General features: G+C 44.8%; 1 protein-coding gene across 1 annotated transcript in view; it reads left to right on the top strand.

The window, feature by feature from the left end:
* LOC120021269 (SLIT-ROBO Rho GTPase-activating protein 3-like) overlaps positions 1–23779 on the top strand; it is a 139304-nt gene that overhangs the window by 91802 nt on the left and 23723 nt on the right. Inside the window, exons 5-14 of the mRNA XM_038964946.1 lie at positions 7613–7798; positions 11775–11903; positions 14564–14785; positions 15024–15125; positions 16064–16261; positions 17205–17289; positions 20878–20905; positions 21647–21649; positions 22714–22744; positions 23296–23356. Coding sequence (XP_038820874.1) covers positions 7613–7798; positions 11775–11903; positions 14564–14785; positions 15024–15125; positions 16064–16261; positions 17205–17289; positions 20878–20905; positions 21647–21649; positions 22714–22744; positions 23296–23356 — 1045 coding nt within the window. The remainder of the gene's footprint in view (positions 1–7612; positions 7799–11774; positions 11904–14563; positions 14786–15023; positions 15126–16063; positions 16262–17204; positions 17290–20877; positions 20906–21646; positions 21650–22713; positions 22745–23295; positions 23357–23779) is intronic.

The raw sequence follows: 23779 nt of genomic DNA, 5'->3' as shown, positions 1-23779 counted from the left end.
AGAAATCCCTTGTGAATCCCTTTAAAATCAAATCAAATGTTATTGGTCACATACACATGGTTAGCAGATGTTATTGCGAGTGTAGCAAAATGCTTATGCTTCTAGATCCGACATTGCAGCAGTATCTAACAGGTAATATCTAACATTTCCACAACAAAACCTAATATCTATCAAATTCCACAACTAAACCTAATACTCACAATCTTTTTAAGAAATCTGATAAGAATATATAAGTATAATATATACGGATGAGCAGTGACAGAGCGGCTAAGATGCAATAGATAGTAAAGAATAGATAGTGAAGGATACTGAAGTGTCTATACATATGAAATTAGTAATGCGAGATATGTAAACATTCTTAAAGTGGCATTATTAAAGTGACTAGTGTTCCATTTATTAAAGTGGCCAATGATATCAAGTCTGTAGGTAGGCAGTCGCCTCTCTGTGCTAGTAGTGTCTGTTTAACAATCTGATGGCCTTGAGATAGAAGCTGTCTTTCAATCTCTGTCCCCACTTTGATGCACCTGTACTGACCTTGCCTTCTGGATGGAAGCAGGGTGAACAGGCAGTGGCTCGGGTGGTTATTATCCTTGATGATCTTTTTTGCCTTCCTGTAACATTGGGTGTTGTAGGTGTCCTGGAGGGCAGGTAGTTTGCCCCCAGTGATGCGTTGTGCAGACCGCACCACCCTCTGGAGAGCCCTGCGGTTGTGGGCGGTGCAGTTGCCGTACCAGGCGGTGATACAGCCCGACAGGATGCTCTCAATTGTGCACCTGTAAAAGTTAGTCAGGGTTTTCGGTGACCAGCCACATTTTTTCAGCCTCCTGACATTGAAGAGGCGCTGTTACGCCTTCTTCACCACAATGTCTGTGTGGCTGGACCATTTCAGTTTGTCGGTGATATGTACTCCGAGGAACTTAAAACTTTCCACCTTCTCCACTGCTTTCCCGTCAATGTGGATAGGTGGGGTGCTCCCTTTGCTGTTTCCTGAAGTCCACGATCATCTCTTTTGTTTTGCTGACATTGAGTGAGAGGTTATTTTCCTGACACCACACTCCGAGGGCCCTCACCTCCTCCCTGTAGGCTGTCTCGTCGTTGTTGGTAATCAAGCCTACCACTGTAGTGTTGTCTGCAAACTTGATGATTGAGTTGGAGGCGTACATGGCCACGCAGTCGTGGGTGAACACGGAGTACAGGAAGGGGCTGAGAATGCACTTCTGGGGCCCCAGTGTTGAGGATCAGCGGAGGGGCGATGTTTTTTCCTACCTTCACCACCTGGGGCGGCCCGTACAGAAAGTCCAGGACCCAGTTGCACAGGGCGGGGTCGAGCCCAAGGGTCTCAAGCTTATTGATGAGTTTGGAGGGTACTATGGTGTTGAATGCTGAGCTGTAGTCAATGAACAGCATTCTTACATAGGTGTTCCTCTTGTCCAGATGGGATAGGGCAGTGTGCAGTGTGATGGCGATTGCATCGTCTGTGGACCTATTTGGGCGGTAAGCAAATTGGAGTAGATCTAGGGTGACAGGGAGGATGGAGGTGATATGATCCTTGACTAGCCTCTCAAAGCACTTCATGATGAAAGAAGTGAGTGCTACGGGGCAATAGTCATTTAGTTCAGTTACCTTAGCTTTCTTGGGAAAAGGAACAATGGTGGCCATCTTGAAGCATGTGGGGACAGCAGACTGGGATAGGGATTGGTTGAATATGTCACATTCACTAACACAGTCTAGAGATTTAAGAGTGTTTGGCTAAAGCCATTGTTCAAACATTATTTTAAGTATCTGCTGCTGGTGCTACTGAGACAGCTATTGATTTGAGGGCGTGAGGCTTGATGCCTGTGGCTTGAATTATATGTAGTGAATCTGAAATGAGAAATGAGAGCAAAAAACAGCAATTTCTTCATTGGATCACAGAGTCAATTATTCACCTGGCAGCTCTGATCCATTTAAACAACATATATATTTGTAAAGTTTTTTGAATTAACCAGACAGTACAGGAGCAAAAAGTCATGCTGCAGTGTTTTTGGTTAATTTGTTATTAAACTCTGCCACACTAGAGGCAGTTTAATGTTTGTTTAATGAATGCAGCAGCACGCCGCCCTGGTGGTACGTTTGTTACAATACATTATGGAAATGATGGAGATGTTCTGCTCTCTGTTTCCACCCTGGGTCTGAGATGGGCAGTACAGTCTGATACAGACCGTCCCAGTGCAGTGACTTACAACAGGTCTGGTTTTTCCATCTCTCTCCAGTTTCATTCCGGGGTGCTCCTCTGACTGTCATGGTAATTGTGTTAGCCATAATGGCCATGTTTATTGTGACAGGTCTCTTGAGATAACACGTTCATATTTTTCCAATTGACAAACTATAGGAAACCAATTTGGTTTTAATACACAGGCTTATAGAACACAGAATCAAATATCAGAGTGGCATATAATTAAATGTAACCTTCATTTAACTAGGCAAGTCAGTTAAGAACAAATTCTTATTTACAATGACGGCCTAACCCGGCCAAACCCGAACGACGCTGGGCCACTTGTGCGCCGCCTTATGGGACTCCCATTCACGGCCGGATGTGATGCAGCCTGGATTCGAACCAGGGACTGCAGTGATGCCTCTTGCACTGAGATCAATGCTGCAACCACGGTTCACTTTAAGTGGAAGTCACGTCTGTCTGTATTTCCACAATGAAATATGTTAATTGTAGCTTTCATCAGTGCAGAAACAGAACAGCCTCAGGCTATTGTTTGAGTGGAGACAGTAACCACATACACACACCTCCCAGAAGGTAGACCCTGCCTCACCTCAATGTTCCTGCAAATGACATTCTGTCTTTAGCTGCTGGTCTTTTAGTTGTGCTGCTGGTCTTTTAGTTGTGCTGCTGGTCTTTTAGTTGTGCTGCTGGTCTTTTAGTTGTGCTGCTGGTCTTTTAGTTGTGCTGCTGGTCTTTTAGTTGTGCTGCTGGTCTTTTAGTTGTGCTGCTGGTCTTTTAGTTGTGCTGCTCGAAGTTGCCTGGAAACCCTGTTTTCTTCTCCCGCTGTTGGAGAAATGGGTTGCCAGCCTAGGGAGATGCACACTGCTAGCCCTAGTTTCCCCAAACACTGAAGTGACTTCTTTCTACTGTGTACTCTGTCATATACCAGAATAGACAAGAGTTTGTTTTTGCTTTGCGTTTTTTCCTTGAAGTGTTTGCCTTTCAGATCTTTGCCATTTTTTACTCTCCTAAGACTTGTAGCGCCTTGTGCAGTGGAGCTCTGTTGATGAAAGCATTGACTGGCTGGATGATAAAAATAAGCTGTTATTCTGACTAAGAAACCTTACTATCATACAGTAGCAGTCAACTGGAAATAGTAGAGATTCTGTCTGTGTGTGAGTTGACATAAACCCAACCCATTAACCCTGTGATGTTCTTATAACCTTCTTTTTCCAGATTAAAGGGAGTCATAACATCCGGTCAGATGATACTATACAAAGTGAGCATTAACTACAGGAAGAGAACCAGCTAGTGTTAATGTTAGGCTCTCTGTCTGTCTAACATCTAGTTATAGCACTGGATCTCGCTCACTGCCGAGTTACACGCATAGGAGGCATTTTAAGACGCTGCACACATCTGTGCTGTACTTTACAAGGCTGCTGAATGAGCTGCTAAGACCTCCTGAGGCCAGACCACATAACAGTGGGTCTTACCCTCAGACAGACAGAGCGACAGACAGCAGAGTGGGTCTAACCCTCACAGACAGACAGACAGACAGACAGACAGACAGACAGACAGACAGACAGACAGACAGACAGACAGACAGACAGACAGACAGACAGCAGAGTGGGTCTAACCCACATAGACAGACAGCAGAGTGGGTCTAACCCACAGAGACAGACAGCAGAGTGGGTCTAACCCACAGAGACAGACAGCAGAGTGGGTCTAACCCACAGACACAGACAGCAGAGTGGGTCTAACCCTCAGACAGAGAGACAGCATTGAATGGCGGGTCTAACCCTCAGACAGACAGACAGCAGAGTGGGTCTAACCCACAGACACAGACAGCAGAGTGGGTCTAACCCTCAGACAGAGAGACAGCATTGAATGGCGGGTCTAACCCTCAGACAGACAGACAGCACAGAACAGTGGGAGAGCTGCATTACATGCTTGACACCTTACAGATGACGCTGCAGCGGATAGTAGCCGTCTTACGGGCTCCTGACCAAGTCTGCTATGTTGTGATTTTTTACAGTATAATTTCCTTTGACTGGAAACAGCTTCTGGACATCAGAACAGCCATACAAACCTTGATTTGGATGAAAATATCTACTTCAACGAGTCAGCAGCTCTGGACGTTCTACTTACTCCGGACCAGGCCCTAATTCCCGGGACTCGAAAGAGGAGGTGGTGGAGAAAGAGAAGCAGGCGAGTCAGCATCCTGACGAGACTATGTCGACGAGCAAATAGACGACCATTGCACTCAGTTCTTTTGGCGAACATGCAGTCACTGGAGAACAAACTGGATGAGCTCTGTTCGAGATTATCCTATTAACGGGACCTGGAAAACTGTAATATTCAATGTTTCTCAGAGTCGTGGCAGAACGAGAACATGGATAATATACATCTTGCTGGTTTTTCTATGTATAACCAAGACTGGATGGCAGACTCGGGTAAGATGAAGGGAGGAGGGGTGTATCTCTTTGTTAACAAAAGCTGGTGCGCGATCTCTAATGTTAAGGAAGTCTCAAGTTACCTCATGATAAGCTACTATTTACCAAGAGTTGTCATCTATATTTTTTGTAGCTGTCTATTTACCGTCATATCCCGATGAAGGCACCAAGACCACACTCAATTAGTTGTATAGGGCCATAAACAAACAAGAAAATGTTTTTCCTAATTTTTACCAGCATGTCACCTGTGCAACTAGAGGCGACAAAACTTTAAATCACATGTACAAGGCCCCTTCTCTCCCTCCCATTGACAAATCAGACCATAACTCTATCCTTCTGCTTTCTGCTTATAAGCAAAAACTCAAACAGGAAGTACCAGTACTGTGCTCAATACGGAAGTGGTCCGATAAAGCGGATACTAAGCTACAGGACTGTTTAGCTAGCACAGACTGGAATATGTTCCGGGATTCATATGATAACATTGAGGAGTGTACCACATCAGTCACCGGCTTCATTAATAATTGCATCGATGATCTTGTCCCCACAGTGACCGTACGTACATACCCCAACCAGAGGCCATAAACTACAGGCAACATCTGCAGTGATCTATAGGCTAGAGCTGCTGATTTCAAGGAGTGGGACAATAATCCGGACGCTTATAATAAATCCCGCTATGACCTCCAACTAGCCATCAAACAGGCAAAGCATCAATACAGGACTAAGATCGAATCCTACTATGTCAGTTCTGACACTTGACGGATGTGGCAGGGCTTGCTAACTATCATGGATTAAAAAAGGTAAACCCAGCCGCGAGCTGCCCAGCAACGCAAGCCCACCAGACCAGCTAAATGCCTTCTGTGCTCACTTCGAGGCAAGCAACACTGAATCATGCATGTTGAACCAGCTGTTCCAGACGACTGTGTGATTTTGCTTTTCATAGCCAATGTGAGAAATACCTTTAAACAGGTTAACATTCACAAGGCCGCGAGGCCAGACCGAATACCAGGATGTGTACTCAGAGCATGCGCTGACCAGCTGGCAAGTGTTTTCACTGACATTTTCAACCTATCCCTGAACGGTCTGTAATACCAACATGTTTCAAGCAGACCACCATAGTCCCCGTGCCCAAGAATGCCAAGGTAACCTGCCTAAATGACTATCGCCCATAGCAATCACATCTGTAGCCATGAAATGCTTTTAAAGGCTGGTCATGGCTCACATCAACACCGACACCCTGGACCCACTCCGATTCGCATACCGCCCCAACAGATCCACAGATGATACCCACCTGGACAAAAGGAATACCTATATAAGAATGCTGTTTACTGACTACAGCTCAGCATTCAACACTATAGTCCAAGCTCATCACCAATCTCAGGACCCTGGGACCGAACGCCTCCCTCTGCAATTGGATCCTGTACTTCCTGACGGGCCTCCTCCAGACAGTGAGGGTAGGCAACAGCACATCCGCCACCATCAACGGGTCAAGAGCTTCAAGTTCCTCGGTGTCCACATCACTAAGGAATTAACATGGCCCACACACACCCACACAGTTGTGAAGAGGCACAATTGCCAGCACAATAATTTAGCTAGGACTGTCTGGGAGTGGTCTGAGAGCGGGACCTAATTAGTTTAGCCTAATGGGAGGGATATGTAACCTGAAAACTAGCTCTTATTGGCAGAGGTTTGAAACTCTTTTTGTTATTGGTCAATTAACTTATACCGCCTGGTGATGTCGCCAGGCCGGCCAAAACTCCACCTATGCAAAACTAGCTGAAATTTCAGGCAGTCTTTACAAACAGCTCTTACACTAAAATTGTATTATCATCATTTTCACAATTTCACAGTATTATCCCATCCTGTATTATTCTAAAACATGTAAAATCACGTTTTTAAGTGCACTGCCCTTTTAACAAACAGATTTAAGATTAGTCTAAGTATTCAATTAGACAAGTTGTATTACCAGTGTTTTTGGTGGAAAGGGCTATACTGTACATCCCATCCATTACAGTTATTTATTTTGATTTGTGACTAGGGAATATTGAGTGTCTGACTGCAGAGATCACAGTAGGGAGGGGAAAGGCAGAGAGCACAATGGTGTCATTATGCCACACAAATGGCATGAAATGAACAACCATTAGGTGATGAACAGTTTATCCTGATTTACAAACCCATATCCAGGAGGAGAAGGGGGGTGGAGAGGGGGTGTGGATGTGTCAAGTCTGGCCCAGATGAGATGAGCTGTATTACCACACACAGCCCTGGGCCCCCTGATTCAATCAGCCCACCATTGAAAACATCAACTGACTGTGTGTGTATGTGTGTGTGTGTGTGTGTGTGTGTGTGTGTGTGTGTGTGTGTGTGTGTGTGTGTGTGTGTGTGTGTGTGTGTGTGTGTGTGTCTGTGTCTGTGTCTGTGTGTGTGCGCGCGTGTATGCTCACTGAGCTTAGGCCAACAAAGGAGCAAATAACAGTTTCCATATGTGTAAAAGTTGAAGAGAGTATATCATGCAGTTTCTCATCAAGTCGTTGGATCCCTGGATGCAGACTGGTCTGTGGATGTGAGATAAAGGAGCTGTGATGTCCTGTGCTTTGCCTGGCCCTGTTATGCATATTCATGGCCAGCTGTGGTCCTGATAAGAATACTGATGTGATCCTGTTCCCTGTCCTTGTCGCTGGGTGAGCACCTGCCACCATGGATGAAACACAAGCCCCTCATGCAGTATTTTATGAAACAGACCCAGTCTCACTGCAAGTCATTATTTCAAAGGGAAAGGGTTCAAAAGATGTAATATGTTCTTTTGTTAGTTTGGGCACAGATTGTAATGAAACTTTTCAAACTAGCTGTCACCTCAGATCACCCATTTGCTTGCTCTGTCTGCTGTTGTGAAGTCTTCTATGAATCCTATGTCCAGTTATTGTTGCAACTTCCTCATCCTTCCTCTGTGCTGCTCCTGCTCTTCCAGGTTATGAAGACCTACCACATGTACCACACGGAGAGTATCAGCGCCGAGAGCAAGCTGAAGGATGCTGAGAAGCAGGAGGAGAAGCAGTTCAGTAAGTCTGGAGACCTCAATGTCAACCTGCTGCGCCACGAAGACCGGCCCCAGAGACGCAGCTCCGTCAGGAAGATCGAGAAGATGAAGGAGAAGGTGAGCCTGACACCAAGGCTTGTAGAGCTATCTCCGAGAAAAAAAAGTTGTCTGTTCTTTCAACCAATCGATTGGTCGAAATGTTAAAACGTTTATTTTTCTATTTATAGACACACCCTATGTTTGTATAAAATCAACTATATGTAGGCTATTGAGCTTGTCTGATGCTTTAAGCACTGCGATTAAAAATGAAGACACACAAAGGGAGCCAGAGATCAATATACGGTAGCCTAACCTGCTCTCCACCCTCCTCCTCTTGCTGCCTGCTGCTGCTGGCCTTTGCATATTCTGCTTTTAAGGTCCTGAAGTTGCCGGTAATAGGTTACACCAGCGGTCGGCAACCTTTTCCATTTGGAGTGCCAAGTTATCGTAACATTCCTACTGATCTGCGTGCAAGTTAGGATTTTCATATGCACATTTTCGTGGAACAGTTTCATTTCATTTATAATAAGGTCTTCATATCTCAAATCAAATTGTATTGGTCACATACACATATTTAGCAGATGTTATTGGTCACATACACATATTTAGCAGATGTTATTGGTCACATACACATATTTAGCAGATGTTATTGGTCACATACACATATTTAGCAGATGTTATTGGTCACATACACATATTTAGCAGATGTTATTGGTCACATACACATATTTAGCAGATGTTATTGGTCACATACACATATTTAGCAGATGTTATTGGTCACATACACATATTTAGCAGATGTTATTGGTCACATACACATATTTAGCAGATGTTATTGGTCACATACACATATTTAGCAGATGTTATTGGTCACATACACATATTTAGCAGATGTTATTGGTCACATACACATATTTAGCAGATGTTATTGGTCACATACACATATTTAGCAGATGTTATTGGTCACATACACATATTTAGCAGATGTTATTGGTCACATACACATATTTAGCAGATGTTATTGGTCACATACACATATTTAGCAGATGTTATTGTGGGTGTAGAGAAATACTTGTGTTCCTAGCTCCAACAGTGCAGTAGTATCTAACAAAGTATCTAACAATCCAACAATACACACAAAATCAATGTTGTGGTTAATCAAACCTCTATCTAAATGAAAATGATACAAATCTAAAAGTAACTTCTGTTGCCATTGCCAATATGTACAAATAGCCTATATAAAGCCAACAAATAATAATATTACAGCCCACAGGTAGAACATATCCTGATTAAAAATAAATATCCTATAAATCACATTGGCTACGCATGGCCTGTCTGCAAGGAACTGGAAACGTTGTATCAACTATTAACTTGATCAGCCTAAAGCTCATGCTAGCAAACTTGCAACATTCTATTAAATATTCTAGGCCCTCAGAGCTTCCAGAGTCAGTGAGCTCCGGACAGACAGATACAGCTGTAGGCTATTTGCGCAAGGGATAAGAAGTAATCAGGTAGGCCTAATTTATGAAGTTTCCACCCGACCAGATCCCCCCCCCCCTTCATGCTGAGTGGTTATCGAAAGGGAGAAAGCTGGAAAGATTTTTCGAATAGGCTACGTTCAGGAAATATTGTCATTCTCATTGGATGTAACAATATACTTAGTTTATGTACTGTTTGAGGCGAAGAAAGAATTACTCTGAGAAGCTCCACAGTGATGGTGAGTTAAGACAATCAGAAATAGTATCAGATCCTCAAATGGGCACATTTATAGGTATACATTATAGGCCTTGTTCTATGCGTAATCAAGTTTGTGTTCTTACTCAAGATTGACAGGAGTGCTCCAAACAAAAGACAATGAATAAATTGACAACACGTAAATGGAAATAAAATTGACCAAAACTTTTTTCTCACAAGTGTAGCTTAGGTTATGCGCTCTGCAAATAACGTGTCCACTCCTACAATGACAACAGTAAGACTGTAATAATAATACTGTATATTGAATGCATTAACAGAAATTACTGTAACCAAACAAATGTAGATTGGAAATGATGGGAATTAACAGTAAATGTACTTCTGGTGATACTGGTGTGCCATCCCTGCAGCTTCCGCAATGGATTAGTCCACTCAGACAGGCGTGAATCAGACAGGTGTCTCATGTGCCATAATTGTTGTTATATATATTTGCCACTGCTCGACTAAACAATCGACCAGTCGACTAAATGGGGTCAGCCCTAAAGGCTTGATGACCATAGTGTCTCCAACAGCTAGTGCTGTTGGCTGGGACTGCTGCTAATACTGTACATTGTCAGCCTAGTCACTTCTGTAAGTGGTGTTTTGTTCGGCAGCTAGAATCATGGTGGGCTCATTTTAGCTGGCTAAGGCCAGAGGGACCCTCTCAGTACTACGTGAATGAAGAGGATAGTAAGGCTGTGTGAGAGTGGGTGCAGGTCCATTGTGTAAGCCCACGAGAGAGGGAGAGAGCGAGAGAGAGAATTGCCATAGCATGGGTCTACACACACAGACAAATGGTGACTTCCAGGTCAGTGATCCAACTGTACAGTCTCTCTAGCTCATCCATGCCCATGACTCTAATTCATGTTCATTCTGCTTATTACCACGCACACTACTGCACTGTACTTAAGACTCTGTACTTCAAACATGCATATTGCATTCTGGATTTTCAGGGGGAATTTCTTCATTAAAATGCGACCATTATCAGTGCAGCTCAGGGAATCAAATGGCTGACAGCTTTCCTCCCTCCTCAGGCTGCCGTCTCCAGAGATGCTGGCAGGAGAACTGTACCATCCCCACAGACTATTTATAACTTGCTGTAGTTATGAACGTACTTTCTCTCTGCGCTGTGACCTGATTTTGCAGGCTACAATAGCATTCTCGTTCAGAATCCTAGCTACCTGCAAACAGAGTTGAAGAGGGAGCGGAGACAATCAAGCCATAATCCCTATTTCCCTGATGTACTGTTTTAATTTGCATGATAATGGACATGTGAAATTGGAGTTGGTGAACCATGTATATTTGAAGTGCACGTGTACGTATTTGAAGGACATGCTCTCCAATAGTCTCCAGGCTGGAAGAGGTTATAACGAGTGCTTTCAAACACAGACACGCAGACACACGTCAATGTGTTGTTGTTTAATTGGCTCTCTTTAGTCCTGCTTTGTGAGCCAAGTCTCAATGCTTCTGTGTCACTGCGTTCCATTTGAGTCAATTGTTTTTGTCAATACCATTATGTATTGTCTGCTAACATCCATTATTGATGCTATGTGAACAACAGATGACTACGTATTCTTTTTGATGAAAAATGTAATGTTTTCCAGCTGGATGCCACGAGCAGATGCAGCATGTCCAGTTAACCATAGCAACAAAGACTGTGCACCATTTAAAGCTACAGTACCAGTCAAAAGTTTGGACACATCTACTCATTACAGGGTTTTTCTTTATTTTTACTATTTTCTACATTGTAGAATAATAGTGAAGACATCAAAACTATGAAATAACGCATATGGAATCATGTAGTAACCAAAAAAGTGTTAAACAAATCCAAATATATTTTATATTTGAGATTCTTCAAAGTAGCCACCCTTTGCCTTGATGTACAATTAGAGCATACTAGGATTGTAATGTTTGTTTGAGTCTGTTTTTGTTAGCAAGCACACTGCACCAAAACAGTATTTTATAATGCTGTTTCATTGTTCACATCTGTGCTGTACATTTTGTTGTGCTGAATTTAATTGTGACTGACTGTGAATGGCCAACCTGGGTGGAACAGTTATGATGCTGTTATTATCTACAGGAAGCTTGTCAAGAGCCTCTCTCTCTTATAGTGGATCCCTCTGACCTTTTTCCTGCCAACACTAAGCCAGGCCATCAGGCCGTACAGAAATTCTCCTATGTCATTGTGCAAATACCATTTAGCAAACTCAACGTTGCTTCATTTCATTAACCCCCCCCCCCCCTCTGTTTCTGTTTTCTCTCTCTCTTTCTCTCTCTCTCTTTCTCTTTCAATCTCTCTCTCTTTCTTCTCTCTGTCCCCCAGAGACAAGCCAAGTACTCAGAGAACAAGCTGAAGTGCACTAAAGCCCGCAATGACTATTTGTTGAACCTGGCAGCAACGAATGCCGTTGTGGCGAAATACTACATTCACGATGTCTCTGATATGATTGATGTAAGTATGCGATAGGCACACGATAGGTTTCATTGTATCTCTCAGCTGGGATTGTCTAATGTTGGTCTAACGTTGGTTGCTACACTAGATATTTTCACCATCTGTTTTAGTGTTCGCAGCCCATTTGCTGTATTGCTACAAGCTGCTCTGTTGTTTTGACTGAAAGTGTTTACCTCCATTTTGTGTCTCTTAATCTCGAACAAAACAGTTTGATTCTGAGCCAGTCGGTAGTACTGTTGTTATATGTCTAACTGAATGGCTTTGCCAGATGTACATTACAATCCAACTGTATATTACCACCCAACAGGCATTGTTAGGATTCTTCTGGAATATAAATGATGACATCCTGTCATGGGAATGGATCAGTGTTGACAGTCAGAATGCCTTCCTGCTGGTCTTCTCTTCCCCCTGTTCTCCTCTCCTGCCTCTGTCATGCCCTCGTCTATCTGGGAGTGCTGTGAGGGCTGATGCTCATTAAGGGAGCTGTGCTGGGAGATGCGGAGCGTGTGTGTCTGCCTGTCACTGTCACACACCCCACTCTCCCAGGGAGCCAGGCAAAACACACTGATGGTGAAACATGACCCTTGGTGACACAGACACATGCACACACTCACACGTGTACAGAAACTCCTCTGGACCAATGTGCTTCCTACTTCTACAGGGCAGAGTTGGAGAGGAACCACAGCCACAGGAAAACTGGATTGACAGGATCGTGAAGGGAGAATCTCATCAGAATCTATTTAAAACAAAACACTTTCCTCTCTTACTTCATTCCTCAAATCTGCAGTACCCCCAGGGTTTCCACCCTCTTCTGTTGGTCCGTATCTAATAAATAATGTCTTCCGTTTAACAGTATGCCACTTCCCCTTCAAAGTATCAATTGGATTAGAGAAATAGAGAGTTACATGACAGAAAAGACCATACCTAGGTGAACCACCATCATAATTCAAAATGCAAAGCCAACACACCCCAGCAGCAAGCCTGCCTGGGAAGTCCGTGATTACAGTTGGTGAACGAGTTTACTTTGTAGACCACTAATGGCTAGAGGAATGAAACCCTAGCCAGGGTCTGGGTGCAGGCTCTGTGCATACAGGCAGCAGTGTGGCCAGTGTGGTTGGCAGGGAGCCCCAGGTTACCTGGTGGTTCTTGCAGAGATGATTCAGCCCCAGGTTACCTGGTGGTTCTTGCAGAGATCATTCAGCCTCAGGTTACCTGGTGGTTCTGGTGACTCCACCAGATGTGCCCCCTACCTAGCCCCTCCCTCTCTGTCTACTGTGTGTGTGGAGGGGGGGGGGGGGGGGGGGGGGGGGTATTGTGGTATTGGCCTAGGCATGCCTGGCCAGCTCTAAAACTCTCCACTGGTCAGAGAGTTGGATACAGAGATCCTGCATATTTACAGAATGCATATCATATGATGTGATTGAACTTAGAGGCTTGAGGCTGGCTAGACTTTAAACAGTTCTTAACATCAACTGTGTGAAGTGTGAAGGAGCTGGCCTGGAGCTCTTGGTTACACAGGGTTCCGCCAGACAGAGACCTCTGATTGGTGGCTGTGTCTCTATGCTGGGTCACTTTGTTGGAGCTGCTTGCTGTGTCTGGCAAGCGAAAGGGGACATGTCATCCCAAATCCTGCCGTCCTGCAGGGAAAGGGATTGTGAGCATGACTCGCTGTGCTGGGTCGTGCCGCCACAAGCTGGGCAGAGGATAAGGGCCTGTTTGTCATGCCACACAGAAACAGTCACTAGCAGCCAGACATCAAAACATACATCCACACTGCAAGAAGTCAGCCCTGTCTATTAGAATAAATGGAAATAGATTGCAGATGTCTTTTGCATGCAAATAAACAATGTCATCAGTTTTACAGTACTATTATTCTGCCTGTCAGCACTCCTTCTACAGTATACTTATGATAGAAGGGTCCTGGTGAAATCAAGGCATGAATCTCATTACAGCCTGCCAGTGTGTTTGTTATGGGATGTGGCTGTTGAAATACAACTCTGTACCATAAAGAGCTCTGCGCTGCCGTATCCTTCCTGATTGTACACTGACCCTGTTATAAAATAACCGCTGCTATGGGGATTTATCGTTGGAGCCGAGTGCAACTTCCTGTGCGTCTATTAAAGAGCGTTTAGAGAATCACAAAGCAGTCTGACTCCAGCCCCTCCAGCCTCTTAGCAACACACTCACCGCTCTGCTCTGCTTGGCTGCAGTAATTCGGTTAGTTTATGCAGCTCCATGGTTGAGCTAATTATCCTAGGTGTCCTACTGTGCTTGCTCTTCTAATTCGGTGTATTCTATTATTCTATTTAGGCCTGTTAACCCATAGCAGTGTCTGATTTGGAATTGAGTTAATGTTGAAGGTCAGGTTAGTAACGCGCTTGTAGGAAATGAGAGGAATCATGTAACTGAATCGTGTGAATGCTAAAGGCTGAGTTTATCCCATTGACTTGTGTATAATGGATTCAGACTGGTATGTCAGGTTGACCATAATTAGGTCCAGGAGGTTCTTAGTCACATGACCTGAGCCACAAAACTCTGGACCCTTGGAGTAGACTTACAGTCAGGTCATGTGGTCAAGAAAAATGCCTATATTATATTCTACTCCTATATTAGTTATTGTATTATACTATACTATAATGAGTGTTTTTCCTGTATCTCAGTGCTGTGACCTGGGCTACCACGCCAGCCTTGCGCGTACCTTCAGGACCTACCTGTCAGCTGAGTACAACCTGGAGACAAGTCGCCACGAGGGCCTGGACATCATGGAGAACGCCGTGGACAACCTGGACTCCCGCAGCGACAAGCACAAGATCATGGACATGCACAACCAGGTGTTCTGCCCTCCCATGTGCTTCGAGTACCTGCCCCACATGGGGGACGAGGTGAGAGGGGTCAAATTACTGATACATTTGGTACATTTATAGATTCATACGATATTGATTGTCATTATTGAAACTGATCCGAGTTACAATTCCAGCCAGTAGATTTGTTCAAACATGGAAAGCACGGTCAAGCCAGCAGAAACAACGTTTCTAAGCATGCTTTTTCCAATTCTGTGAGGTACACTTAATGAAAATCCAAGTGCCCAGCCCATACCTCTGTCTACGTGTGCCCCCTCAGGTGTGCCAGGTGAGTGCCCAGCAGCCTGTGCAGACTGAGCTCCTGATGCGCTACCACCAGCTGCAGTCCCGTCTGGCCACGCTCAAGATCGAGAACGAAGAGGTGAGGGCTCACGGTAGCGTCCATCCCCCCCAGTGTGTCTGCTGCATCACCCCGCTGAGATCGCCCCTGTCGCCCCTGTTTCCCAAGTCTCTGAAATGCCAGAACTCAGGTCTATAGATACAATCAACTCTCATCGCAATTTCAATGTAATGGCCCACACACACTTCCTGGGAGCTGAGAATGTATCTTTAGCTTGTGATTGTGAGCTTGTATGATAACCGTAATGGATGCATGTTCCATGTAGATACAGTACATCCCTAATGATGGCGTATTGTGCGTGGTGAGGAGTGGTCCTTCTCAGTGGGAGCAGCAGGCAGCACATACACACAGCTCTCTCTCCCTTTGAGTGGATGCAGGTGCTAATGGAGATGCTAATGACCCTGGCTGGCTAGCTACAACCTGCCCTGATGGCTACGCCTCGGCTTCGTCTCATATCGCCCTGGTTCTCATCATGTCTCATAACGTTTCATATAACTGCCGGGTAATGGACGAGTCGTGCCACTCTGGGAATGAGCCTGATCAATCACAGTGCTGTATAGAAAGAGCCCGCAGCCCTTTTACATACAGCCGGGCCAGATGCTCTTCATATTCTGCTGTTATTGTGATGAATGGCTGACTGGCAGGTCGTCTGGTACGCTGCCTAGGAATGAACCGTGTACCTGCCTTAGGAGGTGAAGGCTGTTAGGTGTCAAACAGCTAAAATCAAAGGTTATTCGTTGTTATTCGGGGTCGATTTGTCTTTGAAATGGTATATGCCAGTGATCACTCACATTTGACCTTGCAAGTGGCATAGGATGCTTTTACTTTTGAACCCTGAAGCTAAAAAAGCGTCTAATACTGTCTTTTATGTTCAAAAAGACCTGGATCAGATGACTGAGGAGGAAATCCTTGTTCTTTTTGTTATGGTTTGAGTTGTTGAATCTTTGCCTTTGCTGTAGGTGAGGAAGACTCTGGACGCCACCATGCAGATGCTCCAGGACATGCTGACTGTGGAGGACTTTGATGTGTCTGATGCCTTCCAGCATAGCCGCTCCACTGAGTCCATCAAGTCTGTGGCCTCTGAGACCTACATGAGCAAACTGAACGTGGCCAAGAGACGGGCCAACCAGCAGGAGACAGAGGTCTTCTACTTCACTGTGAGTATCTGCCTGCTATACATAGCTGTCATACCAGCCTGTTATACATAGCTGTCATACCAGCCTGTTATACATAGCTGTCATACCAGCCTGTTATACATAGCTGTCATACCAGCCTGTTATACATAGCTGTCATACCTGCCTGTTATACATAGCTGTCATACCAGCCTGTTATACATAGCTGTCATACCAGGCTGTTATACATAGCTGTCATACCAGCCTGTTATACATAGCTGTCATACCAGGCTGTTATACATAGCTGTCATACCAGCCTGTTATACATAGCTGTCATACCAGCCTGTTATACATAGCTGTCATACCAGCCTGTTATACATAGCTGTCATACCAGCCTGTTATACATAGCTGTCATACCAGCCTGTTATACATAGCTGTCATACCAGCCTGTTATGGATAGCTGTCATACCTGCCTGTTATGGATAGTTGTCATACCTGCCTGTTATGGATAGCTGTCATACCTGCCTGTTATGGATAGCTGTCATACCTGCCTGTTATGGATAGTTGTCATACCTGCCTGTTATGGATAGCTGTCATACCTGCCTGTTATGGATAGTTGTCATACCTGACCCTTTTGCCCTTGCATCCATGTCTCAGGGCAACTGCCTGTTATATCGGTTTCACACTAAAGTTACAAAACTAGCTGTACTACCATAGTCTTTTTCCCTGACTAAAAGGACCTTTAGTGTCAATTTAGTGCACATCAAAGCCATCAGCCGTCACACTATTCCACAAAACACGCATGCTTTGGAAATCACATGAAAATTAAATTATCCTTGGAACAGATTGAATTTGTGCCATTCAGAGTGAGACTGAATGTGTTCTCTGGCCTTTGTGGTGGATGGCGGGCGGCTCTGCCTGTTCCAGTCACATCCCATTAACACTGTTCACTCACTGACACTTTCATCTGGTCTGTCTGGGTTTGCAGAAGTTCAAGGAGTTCCTGAACGGCAGCAATCTCATCATTAAACTGCAGGCCAAGCATGACCTCCTGAAGCAGACATTGGGAGAAGGTAAGGGCCCTAAGTCTCTCCACCAATGACATCATGTCTTTAGACATCAATGTTAGTTCGACATCCCTTCTCTTAATGTTACTATTTCTTCTGGTCACAGTGGCGTTAATGACAGGCGCCAGGACTAGTGTTGCAACCCCTATCTTATTATGAGCCAGGGTTCCCTGGGAAAGGTGATGGGTCTGTAAAATGGCCGCCTTCAGGGCCAGTAGTGTTGTGGTGTGCTTATCTAATGAGGAGAGCTGAACGAGGCTGAAGAGCGAGAACGCCATAGGGACTTGTGTCCCATCAATGGGCAGTAGGGGTGAAACAGGGAAGAGGAGTTCAGTTCATATTCAAAGGCGAGGACTGTAAGTGCATCAAAGGTATCATAACGAAACATTATAACATCACAATCCCCTCTCCTCTCTGTATGTTGTGCTGTAGCCTCTAGGAGGGTCCTGGAGGAGTCTGGATAATAGAGACCCCCGCCCCTCTCACAGAGGCCTCTCCCAGGGGGACCCTTGTCACCTCAGCCGTGAGCAGTTTACGCCCAATCAATCAGGCTGTCCCAGCTCCCAGCCGCACAGGCCTATCTCCACAGCTGCTGCTGCACCAGGGGTTCACCTAATAGAGAGGGACAGCAGGAGCAACCAGCTGGGGCCGTGTGTGTGCACAGCCGTACTCACTCACTCACTCACTCACTCACTCACTCACTCACTCACTCACTCACTCACTCACTCACTCACTCACTCACTCACTCACTCACTCACTCACTCACTCACTCACTCACTCACACTCAGTGTTTCCCCTAGGATTTTTTTCAGCAGTGGTGGCAAGGGTGGGTGCATTGCTACTATTATTAGCGCAATGACATGCTAGCTGTTCCCATAGACTTCCAGTCATTAAGTAAACGACAATCCATTTAAAAGCGTGTTTCGGCAGAAATACATAAACAATAACATCATATTTTTTGCAGTGGTGGCGACAATTTAAACAATTTAAATGTTGCACACACTCGCGTGTGCAAGTGTGTGCAACACACTCCCCCTATTTCAACTCATACACACATACGTGCACACGCTTGTTCAACATGGATTTTTCTCTTTCGTTTAGGCCTCCCTAATGTTCCTCTGTCATCTTCAGATCTCTATGAACTGATACCTCAGACAGCTTGAGCATGTTTTCATGTGAACATAGTCCACAGCTGGTTTGTTTGTATGATTGTGGCTAGGAGCTAGAAACAGCGTGAACGCGTCTGTCTGCGCCATCTTGTTGGTCCAGTGCTGCTGCTGTGTGTATGGGCGTGACATACGGCGGCTGCAGGTACCAAACATGTTTCATTATTGAGGTGATCAATCAGCCCTGCTCATTTAGCATGTGTATGTTCAATCAGGCCTGCTCATTAAGTAAGTGTGTGAGTGTGCGTGTGCGTGTGCGTGCGTGCGTGCGTGAATGTGTTATTAGTGACCATGGAGAATACCACATGGTACACACATCAGACCTAGCTGTATAGATTACTATAACACTATGTCAACATTGAAACTACTCAACATGGCTAGGACAGCTGCCATCCTGGAAGCATACCCTCCTGGGTTCTAGCTGGGAATCACAGATCTTCACCCATGAATATCTACAGTTAACGCAGGTAGAATTCACAGACAGTTATAAAAAACACTCCATTGTGATGATTAATTGCCTATTATCAGGTTATGTAGCTGTAGGTTGATTTGTTGGTTTAGAATACTGAAACCTTGAGTTAGCAGTTTTTACATAAAGCATTCGGCTCATTTAGCAAACGTACTTCAGTCACCAATTGACCCTTTAATATGCCCCGCCCCATAATTTGGGGCAACTGATCGCAATCGAATTATTAGCAACTGTTGTCAAGACGACACCTTGGACATGGTCACGTTTAAATCCCATGAAAGCCACTGAGGGCTAGGGAAAACATTTAGAGTTTTCTTTAAAAAAAATAAAAAATTAATGGCTAAATAATTGAATAGTGCACCAGGAGTACTTGCTACTGTAATTCCTGAAATGCAGAACCTGTTAATTGAGTATTTTTTAAATCCAGAATTATACTTTTGTTAGCTTCATTGTTTGCTGGCTCTGCTGGTTAGCTAGCTCTCCGTCTCACTAGCCACTTAATATAACTTGTTTTCTCAAATGTATGTTCATAACATTGCTATCTGCTGTCAACATCAGGCTACGATTTGAAGGCACTAGTTAGCTCAAAGTGATTATAGCTTTGACTGTATGCTGACAGGTAATTACACAAACATCATTTTACCAGGCTCCCGTGAAGCAATTGTAATGATAGTACACCACAACATATCCAAGAGTTTCCTGATTAACAAGGGGTAGTCTGTGTTTAATTTCATTGTGTATTAAAAACACAGTTTGAGATCATTGTGAGGGGATTTCACCAGTGGTTTAATGGGGAATTGGGCTTTCGAAAAGGTTGTCCAAGGTTGCAACAGTAACCAAAGGAGGCGGGGCTTAGCAAAGGGTAAAATGCTACTGTGTTCTTGCAGTTACAATGAGACACTTAAATCCTTATGTTTGGATATGAAATTAAAACTGAATTTGTATAGCCACCCTGTGCTTTGCCCATGCTGGAGAAAGGGGGTGTAATTTCTGGGTTCATTGAGCTGAGCTAGGCTAGACTATCACTCACTGGAATGACTGGCAGGAAATGCACTGTTGTTTCTCCACATGAACGCTCCAGAGACCACACTGCTAGTCTCATCTACTGCCAACATTATGCATAGAGAAATGGGTCAGTCATCACTCTCGTCTCTCATTCTAAAGCTGATAGAAAGGGAACAACAGAATGCTGGAATAGTGTACTGTTATAGCTTGTTGTACACAATGAGACACATTCAGTCAATGCTCAATGGATTATATTTAAAAGACAAAGGGCCTTTCTCAACGCCAGCTAATAAACTCTATTTATTAACTATTGGCTGTTAAAGCTATGGATAGGACCTTTCTCACACATAAGAATAACAGTAATAAGGACTGACTGACTTCTTCATTGCCTAACCGATACTCAATGTCTTGTCTTTACCTGAGGTTCGACTAGCAAGGTTTGTTGGTTGTGTGTGCGTGTGTGTGCCTGTGTGCCTGCGTGTGCCTACGTGTGTGTGTGTGTGTGAGAGAAAGACAGAGGGAGAACATTTATTTGTGAAAGTGTGTGTGTTTGGGTTGGGTTTGATGTTTTTGCGTGCACATGTGCTACTGTGTGTGTTGAGACGTGCGCAGGGCTTCGGGACAAAGGGCTCAGTGAGCAGGCGCATACATCGCTCAGTGTCACCAGTTAGAGATGCACCCCCAGTCCCCTTGCCTTCCGCCTCGCACCCAGAGCCCCTTTTCTTCCCTGAGGGTGGCTGGCCTGCACCCTACAGGGTCCCCTATGAGGTTTCTATGGTGACAGCTCAATGCATTTGTCTCAAGGATGCTGTTGTCCCTAGACCATTCAGCTCTCTCTCAATAGCTTTGACTAGTCCCATGAAGTCGTTCACTGAGCCCTGGTAGAGGAGCAGGAGTTAGCCTGTGCACTGTGCATATTCTTAATTACGTTTCTTTCTTGTTCTGTGTTTGCAGGAGGAAGGGCTGAATGTGGCACTACGAGGTAAGATGTCTTAAGATAACTAAACCATTTCAAATACCATCGCCTTTGACAGAACTACTCTCATGGTGCATACAATATAATATATACTGTATTATAAGGTTATTTGATTTCAGTGGGTGTCGAATAGAAAATAAAGAAAAAAACTACTGCAGATCATACAGTATGGAGTTCTCAGGGCATCTTGTTCACAGACATCCATTGTTTAATACTTCATTAATCTTATTGCCAGGAGTTAATACAAACCTAAGCATCATGTGTTGCAACGATGAGCCACAATGAGCAGAATGGTTGAGGCTGTGTTTAGAGTTCCGGCTGGATGGCAGAGAGGAGAGTGCTGTGTGTCACTGATCTGTCCGTCTGGGAAGGGCTTCAGGGCCGCAGTGCAGATGGATCAAGAATGCTGGGTAGCTGTTAGTGTGTGTGTGGGTGGGTGGGAGGGTGTGTGGGTGGGGGTGGGGGGCAGGCTCTGAATAGGAAACCTGAACATTGTCAGCTCTACCTCCCTCTGAGGGAAAATTACCAACTCGGTGTGGATGTGTGTGTGAGAGAGAGATATTAATGAAGGAAATCCCAAGGTGTATTTTAACATGCTTTGTCATGTTATTCTAAGTTTTGATAAGGCTTAAATAAGTGGTCGGAATGCTACTTTGGTTTGCCTTGGCCGTGACGGGACTTGCCGAAGTACCACTGGTCTGCTAACCACTCTGTAACTTATTTGTGAGGGATAACCTGAACTATCAGCAGGTGTGCTTGATTTTATTAGTTCTGGTTAATAATGTTTACATTATGCTATACATTAGGAGTCAAGTTTTCAATACGTCAGTCATAGTGGGTTTTATAAGGGGCCCGAAGCCTCAGGCCATAGAGCCACTCAGGGACCTCCCAGCAGCAAGGCCTAGCGCAGACTAGCACTGCTTAGGGGTTAATTACAGGGCAGAGCCATCAGGTTTAAATAACACACACCAGTAATAAAACGTCTAGTTTTGGTTGAGTTTTCAACATTTAGATGTGGATCACTTCCTCCTGCCTACACACATTCCCTCTTGATAAACAGAGTACAGGGGGACATTTGGGAAGGTGGAAGTCAGGGCTATTGAGAGATGATGTTTTCATACCTGCATTTCAGCCTTGCGTGTTCGTTGTACTGTTTCACAGCATATGGTGTTTTTGTTCCCCTCCTCACCCGCCATCTCCCCAGGCCCCCCACTCTCCCCCCTAAACCACAGAAAATGCGGAAGCCTAGGCCGCGCTCAGTCTATAGCCATAAGCTGTTTAACGGCAATATGGAGACATTCATCAAGGTACCCCCCCCCACACACTGGGTTGTGTGAATGAGCGACCCTATGGGGCTAAAGGAGGCCCGCTCTCTTTCTCTCTCCCATCTCTCTCGCTCCTCCTGCTCACTGCTCTCCCTCATCATGTAACCACTGTCCTTAACCTCACCTCCACTTCCTCTGTTCCCTTGGCTCTGACGATGCACACAGACAGGGTGGCAGTGGGTTAGTGTCTCCCTATTCTTTCAGATGTAGCAGTAGCACAGATTCTCCCCTGCTTATCTTCAGACGTGAGGATACTGCGTATCATAGTCCCCATAATGGCTACACAGAGATCCCTGTGCTAGTTGATTCCCTCAATGCACCCACATCTCACTGCATCTCAAGCCCTCCCAGTGGCCCCTGACCTGTGCTTATCCTCCAGGCCTCCGAAGGGGGCTCTTTCTGTCTATCTGTCATCTGTGCTTCTCTAACTGTGTTGCCTCTCTGCCTCCCTTCCTCTGCACCTCCTTGCTGTGCTGCTTTCTGTCCCAGGGGAAGACGGAATGCTCGTACCCGCAACCAGGTACTATCAGTTTGGGGTTGGTAGGATGGGAGGTAGGGCGCGTGGCACGGTGCTGTAGAGTGGGCCTACTGAAAACTATTACACAAATAGCTCTACATGCCTATTTCTGCTTTCCTCCACACGCAGTCGTACTAATGAGCTCCAATAGCATGTCACTGCTGCTCCACTTGTTTCATGACTGTTTGCTTGCTGTAACAGGGGGCTGTGAATAGTAATGATTTCTATCTGTCATTTTAATCCTGCTCATATGAATGTTGGTGGACACTGCTGTTTATGAAGCATCAGGAAGAGGCATTTGTTTCTTTATGGCAGGGTGCAGGGCAGGCTTAGAATAATCAATGCTCTGCCTCTTCTTTTAGTATAATGTGAAGTAAGGCCTAATTGGTTGTTATGTACAGTATGCTGAAATGTTTTTTTATTATGCCGTGCTGCTTCACATAAGCAACAGAATCTATCAATATGGACAGTATAGAATGTGTGGTTTTCTAGTCACCGTATAAGTGTCAATCATCCATGCTTTGCTCTTACTATTGCCATGATTTATCTTTCAGGACTCAGGTCAACCTATTCCTCTTGTGGTGGAGAGCTGTATTCGACACATCAATTTGTATGGTAAGTCTACTAAAATCACACCTTACTGATGGCTTCTACCATTTGACTGTATTCAAAACACCAGTAGAAAGCTGTGAACTCCACTGTGAACTCTTCATATCTCATAACAGATGACAGAACCTCTGGGTAGAGGTAATCCATTTACTAAAACATCTCCAGGTGTTGAGACAAACCTGCTATGATTTAAAACCTCAGTCCCATGTGCTCTCAGCTTGAAAAACGTGACAGTAGCGTGGCAGCATATCACGCATAGGGACTTCTGACAGGACCCTTGGTCTTCGTTTACTAAATCAGTCCAGTCTTCCCTTCCTCCCATCTCTGTCCACCTCCCCATCTGACTCCAGCCAAAGTGGTGTAGCCTCCAGGCCTGTAACCCCTCCCCCTCCCTTCCCTACGCCCTAGACCTAATGAAACCCCCACAAA

The sequence above is a fragment of the Salvelinus namaycush genome, chromosome 2 (genome assembly GCF_016432855.1).
Source record: "Salvelinus namaycush isolate Seneca chromosome 2, SaNama_1.0, whole genome shotgun sequence".
Taxonomy (NCBI): Eukaryota; Metazoa; Chordata; class Actinopteri; order Salmoniformes; family Salmonidae; genus Salvelinus; species Salvelinus namaycush.
The sequence above is the reverse complement of the archived record's forward strand: the minus strand, read 5'-3'. Positions and strand labels throughout refer to the sequence as shown.